Source organism: Danio aesculapii, chromosome 17 (assembly GCF_903798145.1).
Source record: "Danio aesculapii chromosome 17, fDanAes4.1, whole genome shotgun sequence".
In the NCBI taxonomy this organism is placed as follows: Eukaryota; Metazoa; Chordata; class Actinopteri; order Cypriniformes; family Danionidae; genus Danio; species Danio aesculapii.
In genome coordinates, this window is record NC_079451.1 from 28,315,528 (window position 1) to 28,334,119 (window position 18,592).

General features: G+C 38.6%; 1 protein-coding gene across 1 annotated transcript in view; it reads left to right on the forward strand.

Moving 5' to 3' along the window:
• peli1b (pellino E3 ubiquitin protein ligase 1b) overlaps positions 1-18,220 on the forward strand; it is a 39,479-nt gene extending 21,259 nt beyond the window's left edge. Inside the window, exons 2-7 of the mRNA XM_056477005.1 lie at positions 3,927-4,135; positions 10,303-10,432; positions 11,292-11,393; positions 11,627-11,824; positions 13,510-13,698; positions 17,478-18,220. Of these exons, the coding sequence (XP_056332980.1) occupies positions 4,056-4,135; positions 10,303-10,432; positions 11,292-11,393; positions 11,627-11,824; positions 13,510-13,698; positions 17,478-18,056 (1,278 nt within the window). The 5' untranslated portion in view covers positions 3,927-4,055 and the 3' untranslated portion in view covers positions 18,057-18,220. The remainder of the gene's footprint in view (positions 1-3,926; positions 4,136-10,302; positions 10,433-11,291; positions 11,394-11,626; positions 11,825-13,509; positions 13,699-17,477) is intronic.
• The last annotated feature ends 372 nt before the right edge of the window (positions 18,221-18,592 follow it).

Genomic DNA, 18,592 nt, shown 5'->3' on the forward strand with positions numbered 1-18,592 from the left:
TACCCCACCCCAAAAAGAAAAAAAAAGTTCTTGGTCCCATAGTCTACATGGAGATTAATAGTCAGCCTTGGGCCCTACAACAGGTTTTTATTTTCTTTATTGTGATTTGTATGTCGCAAATGTAGAAATCATAGGGCCCCATCAACCTCTGTTTAGCTATTGTTCTACTACTTTATTGTACTTTATTAAGATCAAATGATTTGCATACTCATCATAATGTTATTCAGTGTTATGACACAGATGTTGAACACATTTACCATGTTTGCCTAAAAATGGAGAAGCAGAGCACAGAAATAGGGTAATTGTCCTAAAGGCCTAATTTCCCTGTTATATGAGAAGTCAACAGCTCGGGGTAACACCTGTTAGCACTTCATGTTCTGTGGATGTCATTTAGTCTGCATGCTTTGATGGTGTTATCAGGATAGTGTGTATGGGGCAGGTGTTGATTTTGTATGGCTGTGAGGAATTTATGAGTCCAGTTGATGCATGTGACCCATTAACGCTTCTAGCTCTTGTTAAAGTATTATATAGGGACTGTATGACCACATTCTCCATTGCACCCTTAAAGTAAGCAACTTAGAAGTACAACTGTAACACACACACACTTTAAGCCCGTAGCAACAGTCTGGTATGTGGGACAGGGATCGCTCAGGGAGTAAAAAGGGAGGTGTGAATAAAGAAGATTCTGTGGATGGAGGGACGGGTGAGGGTGCGAATCCCCAGAGTTGCTGGCGTCGCTGTGTATGGACAAAGATTGAGAAGATGGACATGAAGAGACAGAGCTCCCATATAAACAAGTTAGCTGAGTAAAAGCCAACATGGAAAAACATCAAATCACTCTTTTGTTGTTAATTCCCAATACCCATCGTATTGTGAAATGATTCTTCAAAGCATATTCTAGAAAAAATAATAATAAGGAATCTCATATATGCCTGTCTTGATGCATGCTATTCCAAATCAATTATGTTTTTAAAAAGCTTTCATTTTTATTTTTCCTTCGGCTTAGTCCATTTATGCATCAGGGGTTGACACAGCAGAATGAACCGGCAACTTATTCAGCATATGTTTTATTCAACGGCTACCCTTCCAGCTGCAACCCAGTACTGGGAAACACCCAATACACACTCATTCACACACCTACACTCTGCCTATTTAGTTTATTTAATTCACTTACAGCGCATGTCTTTGGACTGTGGGGGAACCAGAGCACCCGGAGGAAACCCACGCAAACACGGGAGAACATGCAAACTCAATGAAAATGCCAACTGACCCAGCCGAGACTCGAACCAGCAATATTCTTGCTGTGAGGCGACAGTGCTAACCACTGAGCCAGCATGTTGCCTTTTTAAAAAAAAAAAATCATCTTTAATAAAGTTAATTTTATTGTTGACTATACGAGGTTATTTTGAATACATTACAAGTAAACATGCTGAAAGTACAGTTAATAATTACTGAGATAATTACCTGTTTCACAATCAGTTTCTTGGTGATTCCAAATGTGAATAATCAGTGATTGGGTGTAACCTCCCTCAGTACACACACATGCACGGACGGTTTCACCAGTGTTGTTAACCTCACTACATCTGTAGCATCTGACAGGAAGTTTTCAGAAACAAAGCATGGTTATAAGTGAAGGTCATGATGATCTTGAATTGGTTTCCTTGTTGAGTGAACTCTGTACCTTCCTTCATAGTGCAATATAAAAAGTTAGCCAGGACTCGCATGAAAAGTCTCCCAGTGCCCCCATTTACCAGTGCAAAATTTGCATGAAGAATTTCTCAATTTTAAAAATAGTTTTTGGTTGTGCGATCTTAAAATCCCTTTCAGAAATTACAGTTCAGATACACAATATCAGTGTTGGGTAAAGTTACTTTAGAAAGTAATGCATTATATTGAGTTACTCCTCCAAAAAAGTAACTAGTTGCATTACTTAGTTACTTTCTTGGAAAGTAATATGTTATATTCAGGGCTTGACATTAACATCTGCCAACCTGTCAAGTGAGTGTAGATTTCAGCTGTGGCGGGTTAGACAGCCACTTCGGTTAGCCACTTTGGCTGGTTGAAAATCATTTTTTAATTGTATTTTTCTTAAAAGCAGGGTTCGACTATAGAGATGACCCAATATGCGTATAAATGTGGTCTTAGAATTGAGAAGCAGCATGACTGACAAAAATAGTGTTCGTGCCAGCAAAAGAAAGCAGGTGAATACCGAACGAGTGGATAATCACTCGTGCACACAGATGATGTTTAAAAAGTGTGCGAGCTCTCGTTTCCTGGAAACGCAACTACTGCGATCGGTTTTCATTGAAATAGACTGGACAAAAAGTGATGCTCGTGCACCAACAGTCTTGCTGCTTTCAAGAGCTCCAGATGTTTTCAAAAGAATGTTTTTTAGTAAGCAGCAGCAGTAGCCGCTTTCACTTTAACCATTCTTTGAACAGATTATGGATAACGTTAAACGTGTGTGTGTGTGTGTGTGTGTGTGTGTGTGAGAGAGATCATCCTTTCATCACACACGGTATGTTTTTCATCTGCTTTCTTTTACTTAGTTATTTTTGTTAATATGGTTTAATTCTCATTTTTACAATAACATTGCTTTAATAGGCGATTAACAATAGGAGTTTAACTCCCCATTTACGTGTAGTTAACTGGTGATCTGGGACCTTTAGCCAGGACGGAATACTGTGCATAGTTGTAGATACATGACAATAAATATTTTTTAAATTTCAATTGTTTTTTTTTTGTTTTTTAAAGAAGGGTTTTGTAAAATAAAAGAGCACGTATATAGCTATATTTAGCTTGTTTTGACATCTTATTTAAAATTTGTGGCTAATATATATTTATCTATTTTTGGTGTGGTCAGAGATAAATTTGGTAAATCCTTAGAGTTGAGCCCTGAAAAGTCAAGTGAAATAAAAACCCAAATTTTCCCAACAACAAAATTGTGGCTAGTGAATATGGCAAGTGGCTAGTAATGTTGGAAATATACTAGTCACGGTGGCCGGTGATCAAAATAGTTAGTCAAGCCCTGGTTACTTTACTTTCTGACCTGGCTGAGGCTTAATCTCTTTCAGAACTTTTTTTTTCAGGTTTATTTTTACTTCTTTTTTTATAGAGGAAGTCTGCAATTAGCAATGCACCATATAACCTTCATTTACCTTTCAAAAAACACATGAAAAATGAATGAAATGAAAAATGAACTTCCTGACCCCAGAGCTATACATGCCGTTATACACCGATTAATAAAAGTTTAATGCAGTGTGTTTGCTACTTTTGTTCTTTTTGTCTTATTAGAAAGTAAAATAACTTTCCATTCAGATAATCCGCTTTTCCTTTTTTTCCATGTGTTTGAAACATTGAGAATATTTCCATCGCAGAAATGTAAGGCTCTGCCATCTTCCTTTTTTGTCTGTTCCTGCATTTTCTCATTGAGTGCGGGATTCAACATGACCGGTCATTTTAATTCAGCAATTTATTTTTTAAAAGTGAATTAACTAAACTAAAAAGTCGCGATACATTTTTTGAAAAGTAACTCAGATATTATTAATTTTTTAAAGTAAAGCGTTTAGCTCCCGTAATGTGTAATGCATTACCCCCAAAACTGCTCAAGGTAATAAAATCAGATCATTTGTTCAGGTATGTTTACAGTGACCAGTTTTCCTAGGTGTTAAGCTTCATGGTTTGGTGTCTGCTTGAGCATTTGTTTGGTTTTAGTTGATCACCATCTTCTCAGTTTACCCTTTAGATCTTGTTAGCAGCCTTAATCTCATGTCTGAGCATAAGTAAGACTGAAAAATATAGGCCACCAAACATCACCGAAGGAGTTTTAAGTGATGCCTGCCTGGTTTAATCCTGTCATTGTAAGTCACCTGAATGAACCGCCAGCTGATTGTGCCCTCACAGGTTTCTTTCTCTGTTCTGTGCAGTTGCAGTGATGATGATGAGGATGATGATGGTGATGAAGAGGAGACAGAGTTGAGAGCTGAGTGTGTGTGGTTGTGTTGCGTCCACACTGGGAGCGGGACGACCCCCCCTCCCCCACACACACTGCACCCATGTTCTCCCCCGACCAGGAAAACATCTCCACGTCGTCAACCAAAGTGCCAGTCAAATACGGAGAACTCATTGTGCTGGGGTAAGACCTTCTGACATTCGACCTCAGATCAGCAGAGAGCAGCATCTGTCGTGTTGGAGCTAATAGTTCGTAATGCTCTGTGACAACTCTTGCATGTGCGTGTTTGTGTGTTTCTGAAAATAGAGTCAGCTGCCATGAACTTTTTGTTTGTGGTTGTGGGCAAAATGTGAGGGTGATGCTTGTTGGCGGGAACAAAGGAGCCCTCAGTTGGAAAACAAAGCGGGTTTCAACGCGGTGTTAGAGGATCATAATACACTTCATTGACTTGTATTTGCAAAACAGGCTCTTGTGTGATTTGCTGTGCTATATACCATCACATGACCGACTAAAAGGGCTTTTTGTGTATTTACGTCTTTGATTAGATGTTCTCAGAGGGTCATGGATTGGATTAGATTCTCATCCTGAAGAGTGTAGAGGATTCACCTCCATTATTGGTTTGAGTTACGGCTGATATAAGGGTTGTGTTACTGCTAAACTGTGGTTTTGGCTACCTTTTGTGCCATGCTGTGTATTTAATCGAAATAAAACCTGAAATCATGATATGTCTTGGTGAGAATGATCAAATTTCAGAGGCTGTCACTTAATTAAATAAGTATGCCAGAGCTGATTAGATGTGGGCATGTGAGCAGAGAAGGAAAATATATTCATCGTATATTTCTGCGGTAAAGAACAGCAGTGAGCAGCTCATTTTCTCTCAGTGTTTTACCTCTGCTTTTAACAAATTAGTAGTCCTGCCATCATAATGATTCACCTGACTCGCGATTCATTATGATTCACGATACTAATCTCACGATTCACGATTTCGTCACGATTTTTGTACAAAATTATTTAAAACAAATTTAAGGTGAAGAGCCCTTTCATTTTTTTCTTAAATGCTGCACATTTTTTGCAAAACAATATATTTTCTGCCATAATCAAATTGCTATTTTAAACACACACACAAAAAAAGAATAATACAGACTAAAGAAGACTCATTTATATAAATAAACTAAAACTAACTCTGCTGGGATTTTACATTTTTAAAATGAAATATAAGTATATTTATGTTTTCTGGCATAATCTGAGGTCTTTGCACGCTTGCACATTCACAATGTCACCTGCTGAAAAAAACAACTCTTTCACTAGGGACTGAGGGCCTGTTTACACTAATATGTTTTAGTTTTAAAATACATAAGTTTTGCTACAGTGACGGCTTCAGTTGAGCGCCGAAAAAGCAGCTTTTTGAAAACTCTGGAGAGGCCGTTTTGGTTTTAAAATGTGGCTGCTCCATGTCAGTGTGGATGGGGGGAAAATGGAGACATTTGATAATGGAGGTATGGCTGCAGATATTCGCCGATTTGGGCTTTTTCTCAATATTAAGTGCACAAAGTATACAGTTTGAATCCTTTCCTGATATAAGGAACTGCCTTTTTTCTTTTTGATATTAACAGCTTAACAGACACCAAAATGTTGAGGCATCGTGTAGCTACATATTCATATGATTGTCATTTTCACTGTATGCATATTTATTACAAAACGGAGCCTATAGCATAATTTTCATTGAAAATATGAAACATAACCTCTCTTTTGCTTTAATAATTTTAATAAGTTTTAATAATCAATAATGGCCATTTGAAAAATATAATGTACAAATAAGTTTATACAATATAGGAAATAAAGACAAGCAATCAGTCAAATGTGCAGAATCTGTGTACGTGGTTACACGTTACCTGACAACAAGTAATAGATTCAAAAGACCAAAGAGTCGTTAGATAGAGACCAGATGAATTTAATATTACGTTTAACAACTACAGTGAGATGAGATCCAGCGGTGTATCCTTGATTAACTGACCGACATGCGCTGCTCTCACCTGGGGAGGTGTGCTCAAAGCACCCGCTGTCTGGAGCTCAGACGTGCGCATACGCTGCAGCACATGCCAGAATGTGTGTGTGGTCACATGATGTGCGTTTTCACCGGTGTAGTGTGGACGGAGATCTTTTTAGAAACGCTGGGTGAAATGCCAGTGTGGACGCGGATCATTTTTGTTCTAAAATACCATTTTAAAACTAAAACATATTAGTGTATACTGGGCCTGAGATGGCTAGTGTGGAGACGTAAGTAAGCCTTTGCTAAACCAGAGAGCAGTGTGTACAGAGGTGGTCAATGGGCACTCTAATCCAGGGCACTGACCACTGGCATAAATTAAAACTTTTAGAATTACTAATGATTATAAAGTTACTTAACTGTATAGTAGGATAGAGACAGGAGTTGAACACAATTATTAAGGTGAATAGTTAATAAGTACTTGTATAATTAATTAGAATAAGCATCAGTGTGATGCGCTTAAGAGATAATCTTGAACATTTTTAAATATTCAATAATAAGAAACTAATGATTAAAATATGCATAAACTATTTTAAAAAGGAGAGGGTAAAAATCTAATACCTTGTTCTGTAACAGCACAACTTTCTCTTTCAGTCTGAAAAACATCTTCAGATTTTCGTTATGAAAACATGCACCGTGTGATCTCCGTAGCACTCGTCGGTGCAAGCGGAGCTGCAAATCATCTGGTCCGTGTGGTTTGGCTTATTAATAGTTTGTTTTTCTGCATATAGACATCTGTGACAGTAGTTTTTCACTGTGTTGATGGTTTATGTGCATTATGTTTGTTGTTCTGTTAGTGTAAGTAAACGTCTTTTTGCAGTATTTGCACACATTTTGTGTTTTGTCTGGCGCACTATACCGCTGTCATTTTACTCTGCCACCCCAACCCCACCTCTTGTTTGCCGCTGATGTGCAGGTAAAGCGAGTTTGCGCCTGTAAACACAGCATCCCCTCTGTTAAAAAAATGTATTGCGATTCGTTCGACATTTCTACCGGTTTGAATCATCACCTATTTGAATCGATTTTCAACCGACTCACTGCGAATAGTTACATCTCTAGTTTTTACCTCTGCTTTAAAAAAAGATTGCAGCTTTGCCATCAGAATAAAAGTCTCACAGTGACATTTGAGAAATTAAGAAATCCCAAAATAATAGTCGCTTTACTGTAAACATTGTATAATAGTCAAATACTTGGTATAATTTTTCACTATATAATGACATTTTTGTCCACATTATGCAGCCCTACAAAGAATCACATCAAACCTAGATTTTTTTAAAGTTCCAATCACAATTTTAATCAGAAAACCTCATCCAGCTCTAGTGTTTTGTTCTGTTTTTCATCTTTGTAGAGACTGATTAATTCTGCTGAATGTTTTTGGAATGATATTGTGTTACGTAAGTTTGCTTACTGTGCTCCCAGCACTGACAGGGCTCTCCTGAGCATATAACCTACATTTGACCACACACACACACACACACACACACACACACACACACACACACACACGCACACCATGAGTTCCATGAGACTGCTCATTTTCCTCCTCCACCTTGTTTTCCCTCTGCGTTTCACTTTCCCCTCCCAGCAACAGCTGACACTGAAAGACTTCCTTCATCTACACCTCTCCAGGGGGCGGGGGGTTTTTCCTCCCTCTGTCTGTCGTTCCCGGAGTGTTTACTAAAGGAATGCATTCGTAGATGAGAAATCGCAGCTGTGGAAATATTCAGCTCAGTTCTCGTGCGTGTTCATGCATTATGTTCTGTGAAATTCCCGCTCTGCGCTGATTCACTTAGTTTTTTCCCCGTACATCACTTCTGGAGATCGTCAGAGAACGCCTCTGTCATCATAATTGATGCATGGCTTTTTCAGGTTTGCACAAGGTGAAGATGCCACCTGATGGAAATCCCCAGATGTCTTCAATGCACTGAGAATAGTTTTGTGAGGGAAGCTTTGGGAGAAAGAAGCTCAGTCGGTCAGCTTGTTTAGCTTGTTTATAGAGCGCATTGTGATAATGTGGGCTTGCCAAAATATGTGGAGAATGCACTCAATAACGTCAACACATGCCTTCAGCAAGCTCATGTTAAATCAATCAGAGACTTAATAAAGTCCATTGCTGTTCATTTAAAGCCCACACAATCCCCCATAATGTTTAAACTACATAATCACATTGCAGTCACTGTGTCTGCATGCTGTTCCTGAAGGACGTTCGGGCAGTGAGTGAGTTAGTGGGTGGAGGATTGAGAGGAAACCTCCACAGAGGAAACCACAAGACGCTGCAGGTGTGGTGTTCGTAGTGCTTTATGTAGTGTACGTAGATTTCACACATATCAGATTTGTTTTTCACATGCTGCTTGGATCTGTAGTTCTAAAAATCCTCTCTGTCGTAAGTGGTAATGTCAACTCCATTTGTTCAGGTCATCAGTGGGCGGGGCCTGTTGTGAAATGCTGTACATTGATGTCTTGCTTTGAAAGCAGCAGTATGCAAATCATTGTGACCGTGTAACGTCACAAACCCCTTCATATCCAACTACACACTTTTTTAGGATTAAAAAAATGCTTAAAGGGGTTGTCCAGAGTGTATTTTAAGGCTTGGTTTAGTTTATAAGATGCAAAGCAATGTGTGCTATTGCTTTATTTGTAAAAAATCACGTTATTTTCTTACTTTGATTATATACAGCAACTCTGCTAACGTGAAACCGACTGTCATATTTCCTAGTTCTTCTGAAGGCCCGCCCTCAAGAGGCTCTGATTGGTCAGCTAACATAATTTGCTGTGATTTGTGGATCGTCTCTACATCACCAAGAAAAGGGTCATGCCCCTACAAGCTCACGCTTTGCCTCTGCTGTGTAAATACTGTCAGTCAGAGTAGCTGTGAGCCGTATCAGTTTGAGCCTGAATTAGACAGAAAATGAAAAGGATAAACCTCATGCCTGCTCTCTAAAATAAAGTCTGACAAGTGTCTTTCACATATATTCAGAATAAGCATGTGTAAGTAATATGAAACGTTTACATATCTTTTGCGAGTTCCTTATTTGAGATGTAGAACGCAGGGAAAGTGGCCACACAGAGAGACACTGCAGCGCTGGTGAAGATTGTGGCTGTTTACAGTGATTTGACAGATAAATATGAATTTTTAGCTAAACCGTTGTGCCAAACAGCATTTCCTGTTGTTTACATCCTTGTTTACATCCTTGCTTCAGCATACCATTTATGGTAGACACTGTGCATGTCATATATCAATTTTAGCAAATAAAAATACTTTCAGTTTATGGCTCACAATCCATAGCTTCGTCTATTATGGTTAGAGCTGCTCCTTCTTTGAAGAGTTTTTAACTGAATCCAGCACTGAAGCTCTCCTTTGTCAAATACTAGCTTTTTTATATTATATAATTCTCTGGAATAATTCTCTGGAACATAATTAAAATTAAATTGTAAGCACTTCTCTCTTTGTGTCATGTCCTTTGGAAGCCCAAATACAGAAACAGAAGTAGCTCTGTGGAAACAGCAGCGTTTAGACGGCATTTTAGCTTTCTCCGCTATAACATTACAGCACCTCTGGCCATGTCCCTTTTCTGCGCGTGGTGTATGTGCGTAACCAGAAGTGTTTGTGATCTCACTAACCCGGATGTATTATTCGTAGTCCCCAAACTTTGTTTGCTGTAGGCTTTGCTAAACTAACTCTGTAAAAGCCAATGTCTCCCTTTGCATTGAACTTTGAGCGTCTTGCATTCAGAGATGTTGTTAATGTTCACACAGCTACATTACACATCAACTAAAGTTTCAAATATGATATCGCAGTGGACCACCCCTTTAAATCATAATGTGAAGGATAATGACATTTTGAATATTGATGTTTAATTGAAGAGCTCTTTATGTTGTTAAAAGAAGTCAAGGCAAATTATTACCAATAATTTTTTCAAACGTGATGACCCCTTTATTCTTCATCACAAAAGTTATTAGTCTTTTTAACTGTAGAAACCGTTTTATGGGGGTTGTGTCACCTCATGTGACCTCACCAGCATATATACATTTTATGATGGGTTGATCTTGAAATGTATGGCATTGTGTGTTTTGGATTAGGTTTTGGTTCCAGTTAACAAACAAAATTATTGTTTGCTCTTCCAAGGAATAGCATGGGATTGCATATCTACCTTACAGCTTTTGTTTGCTTGTGCTTTTGTGAGTGCATCTATCTGTTTTGTTAACCACCTGTTGCCTGCAGCTGAATTGGTTGTGGAGTATATGTTGCGCGCTGGTGCTTTCAGTTGAATCTCTCTTTCTCTCTCTCTCTCTCTATCTGTAGGTATAATGGCTCTCTACCCAATGGGGATCGGGGCAGAAGGAAGAGCAGATTTGCACTCTTCAAAAGACCCAAATCCAATGGAGTCAAACCCAGCACTGTACACGTAGCCTGCACCCCACAGGCGGCCAAGGTACACACACCCTCCACCTAGGCATTACACAGGACTATCTTAAGAAAATCAGCAGTTACAGTGCCATTTTGGTTCTAGGAGAGTTTTGAATAAAAAAAAGATAGGTGGGTTTGAGCTGCAATGGAACAGGGTGCGTCCGCTCGGACACATCTGGAGACTGTTGAGCTCATGAATGACCCTTCTGTGGCTCCATCACAAACACACACATTTATACACAAACAGTTCCAGATTCCACAGCCTCTTAGACGCTATTGTGCTGGCCAATAAACTTTTGATGGAACTTTTTTCCACATCTGCAAATAGTGATCTGTGTTTATTTACACCTGTATACATTTACTTGCCTTTATATACAAAGATATAACAATTATTGGTATATGCATTATATGGACTTGACTTGATGAGATCTATTTCACCATTGTGTTTATTTCATATTTGTTTACATACAAAAATGATTTACATTTTTTCCAATCACGCTGCCTCTGTCATCATTATTTTTAGGGCAATATATCTTTCAACAAATTGTTGTTATCGTGTCTTTTCCATTCCTGCATTTTCCATAAAAAATTGGGTCAGAACTATTGTTGGCTTAAAAAAATCAGTCACACTTTTAAACAAAGTATAAACGACTTTAAGGTAAAACTGAAACTATTCGTATTTGACAATTGCCCATACAAATATTTGTGTCTCTCATGCAGCACAAATCCAAATGTGAGCATGCTGTCGCTTGACATGCATGCTTAATGTTAGTTGTATTTCATGTGATTTTGGAATTGTCAGACAGTATATCTGTACAAATACAGTATATCTCTATATGTGTGCACAGCATGAATTTTTATGATCTCTTCTCTTGTTTCCTCAGGCCATAAGTAACAAGGATCAGCACAGTATTTCCTACACATTGTCCCGAGTACAGACAGTAGTGGTGGAGTACACTCAAGACAGCAATACAGACATGTTTCAGGTACACACTTACTGCTGACTCTGCTGTCCTTCAGGGTTTCCTGGACTGTGTTGAAAAGTGTCCATTACTCTCCAAGTGTCAGTCTAAATGAATGCTGACGCTAGGCAGAAAAGAATTGTCACTATCGCCTAGGATGGTTCTGTATGTATTATGATTATTATGTGTAGTGATGCAAGCTTACAAATTAGTCTTGACTGTTTAATGTTTATTCTTTGCATCTCTCTGGATCTTAGATCGGTCGCTCAACTGAGAGTCCTATAGATTTTGTGGTGACCGACACTGTTCCTGGGAGTCAGAGTAACTCTGACACACAGTCAGTTCAGAGCACCATATCTCGCTTCGCATGCCGGATCATGTGTCAGCGAACGCCCCCTTACAATGCACGCATCTACGCCGCCGGATTCGACTCCTCCAAGAACATCTTCCTAGGGGTGAGAGAATGAGAATGTGTGACTCGAGCTTATATAAAAAGATGTGACCTAAGAAACCACCACTGTTTTTTCAGTAGGGGTTGTTAGATTTGATATATTCAGCTCTCTGTTGAAAACAGGAATGGAATTTGAATAGAGTTCAAAACCTGACTTTATTTTGTCTTTGTAACACAAAAGAAGATATTTAGAAAAATGTCTTTATTTATATTTATATATATATATATATATATATATATATATATATATATATATATATATATATATATATATATATATATATATATATATATATATATATATATCCACACAACGGAAGGCAGTAGTGGAGCTGCACAATATATCGTTCAGCATCAATAACGCAGTGTGATCATTCGCAATAGTCACATCTCAAGTATACGCAATGTTGAGTCTGAATTATAATTTATCATTTTGCCTGTGTTTTTGAGGCCTGTGACTATGTGAGGGTTTTAAAAGCATTCAGGCATGAGAAATTCTACCGTTTGTAACTTTGACAAATTAATAACAATTGACTTTATTGAATTGTTTTATCAAACAAAAACAATGCAGTATTTTTTTAACTTTTGATTATTTAATTACTGTATACCTGAATACAGTTTGACTCCTCTGTAAACAACAAAATGCTGTTTATTTAATTTGTATCTTTTTATTTATTGAATTTATTTATGCCTGTTGATCAGTGGTCCTTTACCACCAGGCCACGGATTGGTACCGGTCCGCACAAGAAATCATCAATTATTTACGTTTTATTTATTATTGGAGCCTGAACGATCTTTTATTTTGAAAAATGACCGTATTCTCTGCTTACCTCTTGGTCCCAAATTTAACCCACAAGCAGCAAAATGAATAAGAAACAGACGTCTTTGGAAAGTTTCTTTGGTAAGGGGAAAAGGCCCAGTGAAGGACCCGTTAAATCGCAAATGACGGTGGCCTTTTAGGGCCTGTTTGCATATCACGTCTTTACTTTTCTAGAATATGCGCAAGTTCTTAATTTCCAATGGAGGTGCGCAGCTTTCAGATGCACCCAGTTGAATGAATGCTGCGAGCGCACCGCAAGTCACGTGACAAGAACTGACCTATCAGCTCGTATGGAATATGCATATTTCGGTCGATAAATTATTGCAGAAAAACACAAAACACCCAAAAACTGCAGTCCTTTGTAATTTTCTCCAGAAATAAAACTTGTGTAAGAGTGACAGCAATGTTTTGTCAGCTTGTCATCCTCTGAGAAAGCAATTGATGGTTGCCTAGCAACCTACAATCCACACCCCGGTCTGCGGTAAAATTGTCAAGCGTTGACCGGTCCGCAGTGATAAAAAGATTTGGGACCACTGCTGTAGATTGTTTCTTGTTTATGCATGTGCATTCCCCTACAGAATCATCCCAATCAGTCTAAAATGATCAATTCTTTCCAACTAGTTATTCAACAAATCTAGTGAGATTGTATTCCCATCATAATATACAGTATATCGCAGGATGTCACAATGTTAGATTTTTTTCCAATATTGTGCAGCACCTGCCAGTAGGTTCAAATGCTGTTTGGTTCCCGGCATGCTTGAGAATGTTTATACTCCACAGAGGGGTTTGGAATGATATAAGGATGAATTAAGATGCAACTTTTTGGGATAAAATTGCTTATTTAGATTAATTGACTTTTTTCCGTACAGGAGAAAGCCGCAAAGTGGAAGACATCAGATGGACAGATGGACGGTCTGACTACTAATGGTGTGTTGGTAATGCATCCTCGGCTCGGTTTCACAGAGGACTCCAAACCCGGCGTGTGGAGGGAGATTTCAGTGTGTGGAAATGTGTTCACCTTGAGAGAGACACGCTCTGCACAGCAGCGGGGGAAAATGGTCAGTGTTCACATATTACACGTTTTGCTATAAATTCAAACCCCCCCAAAAAAATCTTACACAAAAGTTTAGCATAATAGCTTGGCACATTACTGCCACAAGGTATATCCCATCAAGATGCATAAATATCAGCTAGTGTTTATGAAGCATTTGTGGAAGCTGTAATTCAGTGTCAGATGGGCTTCTGAAATTGAAGAAGTTTTAAACAGTCCGCTCAAGATGGGACATTGGGTTGTTCTTATGCCATTGACCGGTTGCTCTGGGACGCTGTTGCCATAGTAACGGCCCAGGCGAGACAGTTTTGCCCTGTCCGGTGTAACACAAAGCTGAAAGATGATCTAGAGTCGATCTGTTAAGTGCGTCAGACAGGAGGTCCAATGTGAGCTACTGCACTCAACACTTTGCTCCTGTGCTCATGACAAGTCATTATCTGTAGTGGTTATCTGGACAAATATAGGCCTGCAAGGCTCCTAGATATGTGCATGTGCCCACACTGAGGAAGACAAATCAAACTGCTTATGTATTCTTGGTGCACAACCCAAACACTCGCTGTGATACGCATGCACTCACAGTCCAGAGGCTCAGAGGCGCCCCATTAATCTGGGTTGTCACAGGCAGAACAAACACTCTTCTGATTGCTGTTCATGTCCTGCTCCTGAGGAGTCCTTCTGATGGCTCAGTGCTGGCTAAACATGGATCTAATGCTGCCTCAGTGCTGGGCAAACACTGCTCCACTGTGCTGCTGTGGAAAGACTGTTGGCTTTACTGGCTCAGAAAAGATCAGGTTATAGACCAACTGCTCAGATTCTGAGCTGATGCTGCGGAAACGGTCAAACAGTTCTGAACTTTGGCCATTTATCACAGTTTTTCTGTGTGAACTTTTAGTGCCGAACAAGTTTTGTGTGTGCCGTCAGCGTGTACCACTGTAATCACAATATTTCATACCAGACTTAATGTAGTTTAATTATAAATTTGGATTATATATAGATTAGGGCTGCACGACTAATCAAAAGAAGATTGCAATGTCAATTTGACCCGCCACACGATCTTTAATCCAGCATCTCTACGATTCAGCCAATTATATTTTCAAGAGCTAAAACATGAACACCTTCAAATGGTGGTAAAAGTGTCACACACTGTATTTATAAGGTATAAGTCATAAGGCACTCGGCAGTGAAAGTGAAACCAAAAGCGCACACATTTAAATGATCATATCACATTTTAGTGTTATGATTACAACAAGCATTTGATATGTTTTTTCTTTATAGCAAACCCATAGTGTTGTGCATGAGAATAAACGTGTAACAGTGTCAGTATCTCTACTCTAGTCTATATAATGTAATGCAAGAGGAAATCTGATAGTGACAAATGTGCAGCCCTAATATAGATTGATTATTTTTTTAATAACTATGATCTAATAACGTACACTGCTGTGCAAAAAGCCAAAGATGCATTAAACTCATCATAAGTGACTGTAAACACTTGATGTTTTTAAAATGTGTTTTGATCATGGTTTATTTGATTATGATGAAAAATAATGAAAAAAGATTTTACAATTGCTTTATTAGTTGAACAAATCTGTGCAGTCAATGCAAGAGACATTTTTAGACATTTTACAGACTCAACTTTTGGATGGTAGTGTAATATGTAATTATTTGTTTGTATGATATATTTTAATACAAATCAGGAGTTATAATTGTAATAATATACAATTTTATTATGTCAAATATATTAATTAGGGCTGCAGGATATTGGTAAAAACTGACATTGCAATATTTTCATTCACTGCGATGTATATTGCGATTATAAATTGAATTTCACCAGATGTCTTGAATAGCGTGTAAAGAATTCATAACTTTAGATCAATTGGGAGGATTCTGTAGGGGAGCATATTGGCAATAAATGTCATTTAAAAAATGGCAAGCATATTGTACAACAGACAAAAGATGCAAAGAAACAGTCATTTGAAAACAGTCACCTGGTTGTCTTTGAACTTTCTAGATTTTATTGAGAGTAAGACTGAAATAATTCTGTTCGGCCCGTCAAACTCTTCTAGAGCACTGATAGTTAATCTTGAAAAATCAAGTTTTTCTATATAGCCCTGGGTAAAAAATCTGGGTGTTATTCTGGATGATGGCTGATAAATACAGAAGTCAAATCCTGCTTTTTTTCCAGCTTCGACTCTTAGTTAAATCTATTCTATCTAGAAAAAAATTTGAAAAAATAATTCATGCTTTTATTACGACTAGGTTGGACTATTGTAACTCGCTATACTTTGGGATTAGTCAGAAAACCTTATCCCGTTTACAATTAGTTCAAAATGCTGCTGCAAGGCTTTAACTTTGCAGTGGTTGCCTGTGCTCTATCGAGTAACTTTTAAAATTCTTATCCTGGTTTTTACATCTCTAAATGGCCTGGCACTTTCCTATCTGTCGGACAGGTTGATTGAGCATCAACCTGGTCATCTAACCAGAGATTGTTATGCATCCCTAAGTCGAGGCTGAAATGCAGAGGTGAACGTGCCTTCGCAGCTGTTCGAAGGTTGTGAAATGCTCTCCCCCTCTGTATTATATCTGTTTCATCTCTGTCTGTTTTTAAATCTAGGTTGAAAACTTACCTCTTTGATTTGGCATTTTATCAATGAAAATTGTCTATTTTGGCTATAATTTTATATTTTTCTTTGTTGTAATGTGTATTGTGCAGCACATTTGTCAACCTCTGGTTGTGTTTAATAGTGCTATATAAATAAAACTTATATAGCACTTTATATATTTTCTGGGGAGTCAAAACAGTATTCAGAAGCAGAAATTAAATAATCACTGTATAATAATAATATTAACACTGTATCATTTAAATAAAGTAATTCTATAATGTTCAATTAACTTTTAAGCTACAAACGTTTAATTTATTGTGACTAAATGGCTTGAGTTTGCATTAAATTCTTACAGTCAGACCTTAAAAACACATGCAAATAATAAACTTTCACTCTAAAGTTAAAATTTGAAGTTACTACATTGTAGATGCCTGCGATGTGACTATTGCAGACTCACACATTGCAATATCGATGCTAAAAGCATATATTGTGCAGCCCTAATATTAATATATTTTATTTATTTAAAAAAAATACAGCCATATGTATTAATGTTTTCTTGTTTAATTTTTTCTGGCCTATCATTATTCTATCCTCAGCATATTAAATTATTGCATTTTTGTAATAATCAACACATTTATGTATACATAGGGTTATGGGACCTCAACCCAACATATAAACACACACAAATACAAAATATTTGCTCAAACACTTTACACTCGATGACCTTCACAAAACACAGCTCAGGTACTGCGCAGTTACCGCAGATGGTGTCCATACAACTATGTAAGTGTATGTGTGTGTGTTTGGGGTGTGGCTATTGCAGCATAGTGAAGGTCGAATAAAGGCTGATCAGGGGTGGCTCGATGAGATATGTCGCAACAATGGATTTTAAGACTCCTGGATTAATCTGTGAATCACAGGGTGTGTGTTTTGCACATGTGCGTATATGCCCATCATACTGACAGATGTCTAAACTGCTGGTTATGTCATTGTTAGGGAATTTTTATACTCGTCTTCTACTGAACAAATCATTGCTGTACATGGAATAGTAGAGATTTACTGCCCCCTGCAGGACAGCTGTGCAGCACTGTACCTGCCAGCAAGCTCTGCATGGTGTATTTGATTCAAACACTTAGAAGATGTGTTTAAATGTATAAAAATGTTGTTCTTTTTGCTCTTTCTGTAGGTGGAGAATGAGACTCAAGAGTTAGTGGATGGCTCTCTGATCGATCTATGCGGAGCGACTCTCTTATGGCGAACGGCTGAAGGACTGTCCCGGACCCCCACCGTCAAACACCTGGAAGCACTCCGGCAAGAGCTGAACGCCGCTCGTCCCCAGTGTCCCGTGGGCTTCAACACCCTTGCCTTTCCTAGCATGCGGCGGAAGGACATAGTAGACGAGAAGCAGCCCTGGGTCTACCTAAACTGCGGTCATGTTCACGGCTACCACAACTGGGGCAACCGTGACGCAGAGCGAGATGGAAGGGAGGGACGCGAGCGTGAATGTCCCATGTGTCGTGCTCGCGGGCCATACGTCCCGCTTTGGCTAGGCTGCGAGGCAGGATTTTATTTAGATGCTGCTCCTCCCACGCATGCGTTCAGTCCATGCGGCCACGTATGCTCCGAAAAAACAGCGGCCTACTGGAGTCAAATCCCACTTCCTCATGGAACGCACACCTTCCATGCCGCCTGTCCTTTCTGTGCACAGCAGCTCAGTGGCGAGCAGGGATACATCAGACTTATCTTCCAGGGGCCAGTGGACTAAACACACCTGCCTATGACCCCATTTCACAAACATTAATCCATTTTTCCACCTTCAGTGCGATTTTATAAAGATTTTTCTGCGCTCCCAGACTGTTTTTTTTCTTCCCTTTCTGGTTTATAAGTGACCTTTATACTGCTTTTTCCAATACAGAGAGAAAAAAACAATATATTTTCAAATAAAATGATAAAAAAAAACAAAAAAACAATTAAAATAGCTTAACGCACCTCTTCAGAACAGCAGAGCACATGCACACCCATGTTAGAGTGATCTGATTGGGTGGCTTTGCTTGTCAATTGAAGTGGTGGGCGTGGACGTTATAGATGGTGATGTGTACAGTGTTTATTTGCTAACAGTAATACTCAGCATTAGCGATGCAATACACCATCCATGTGTTTATGAAGAGCTTCTAGATGAGTCTCAGTGGCTGTTTCTTAATTCAGAGAATGCAGAGAATGGACTTTGGTTCTTGTGAAGACCGGTTTTTGCCAGGTCACCTCGGAAAACGAACTTGGGAGACCGCAAGTACACAGAACGTG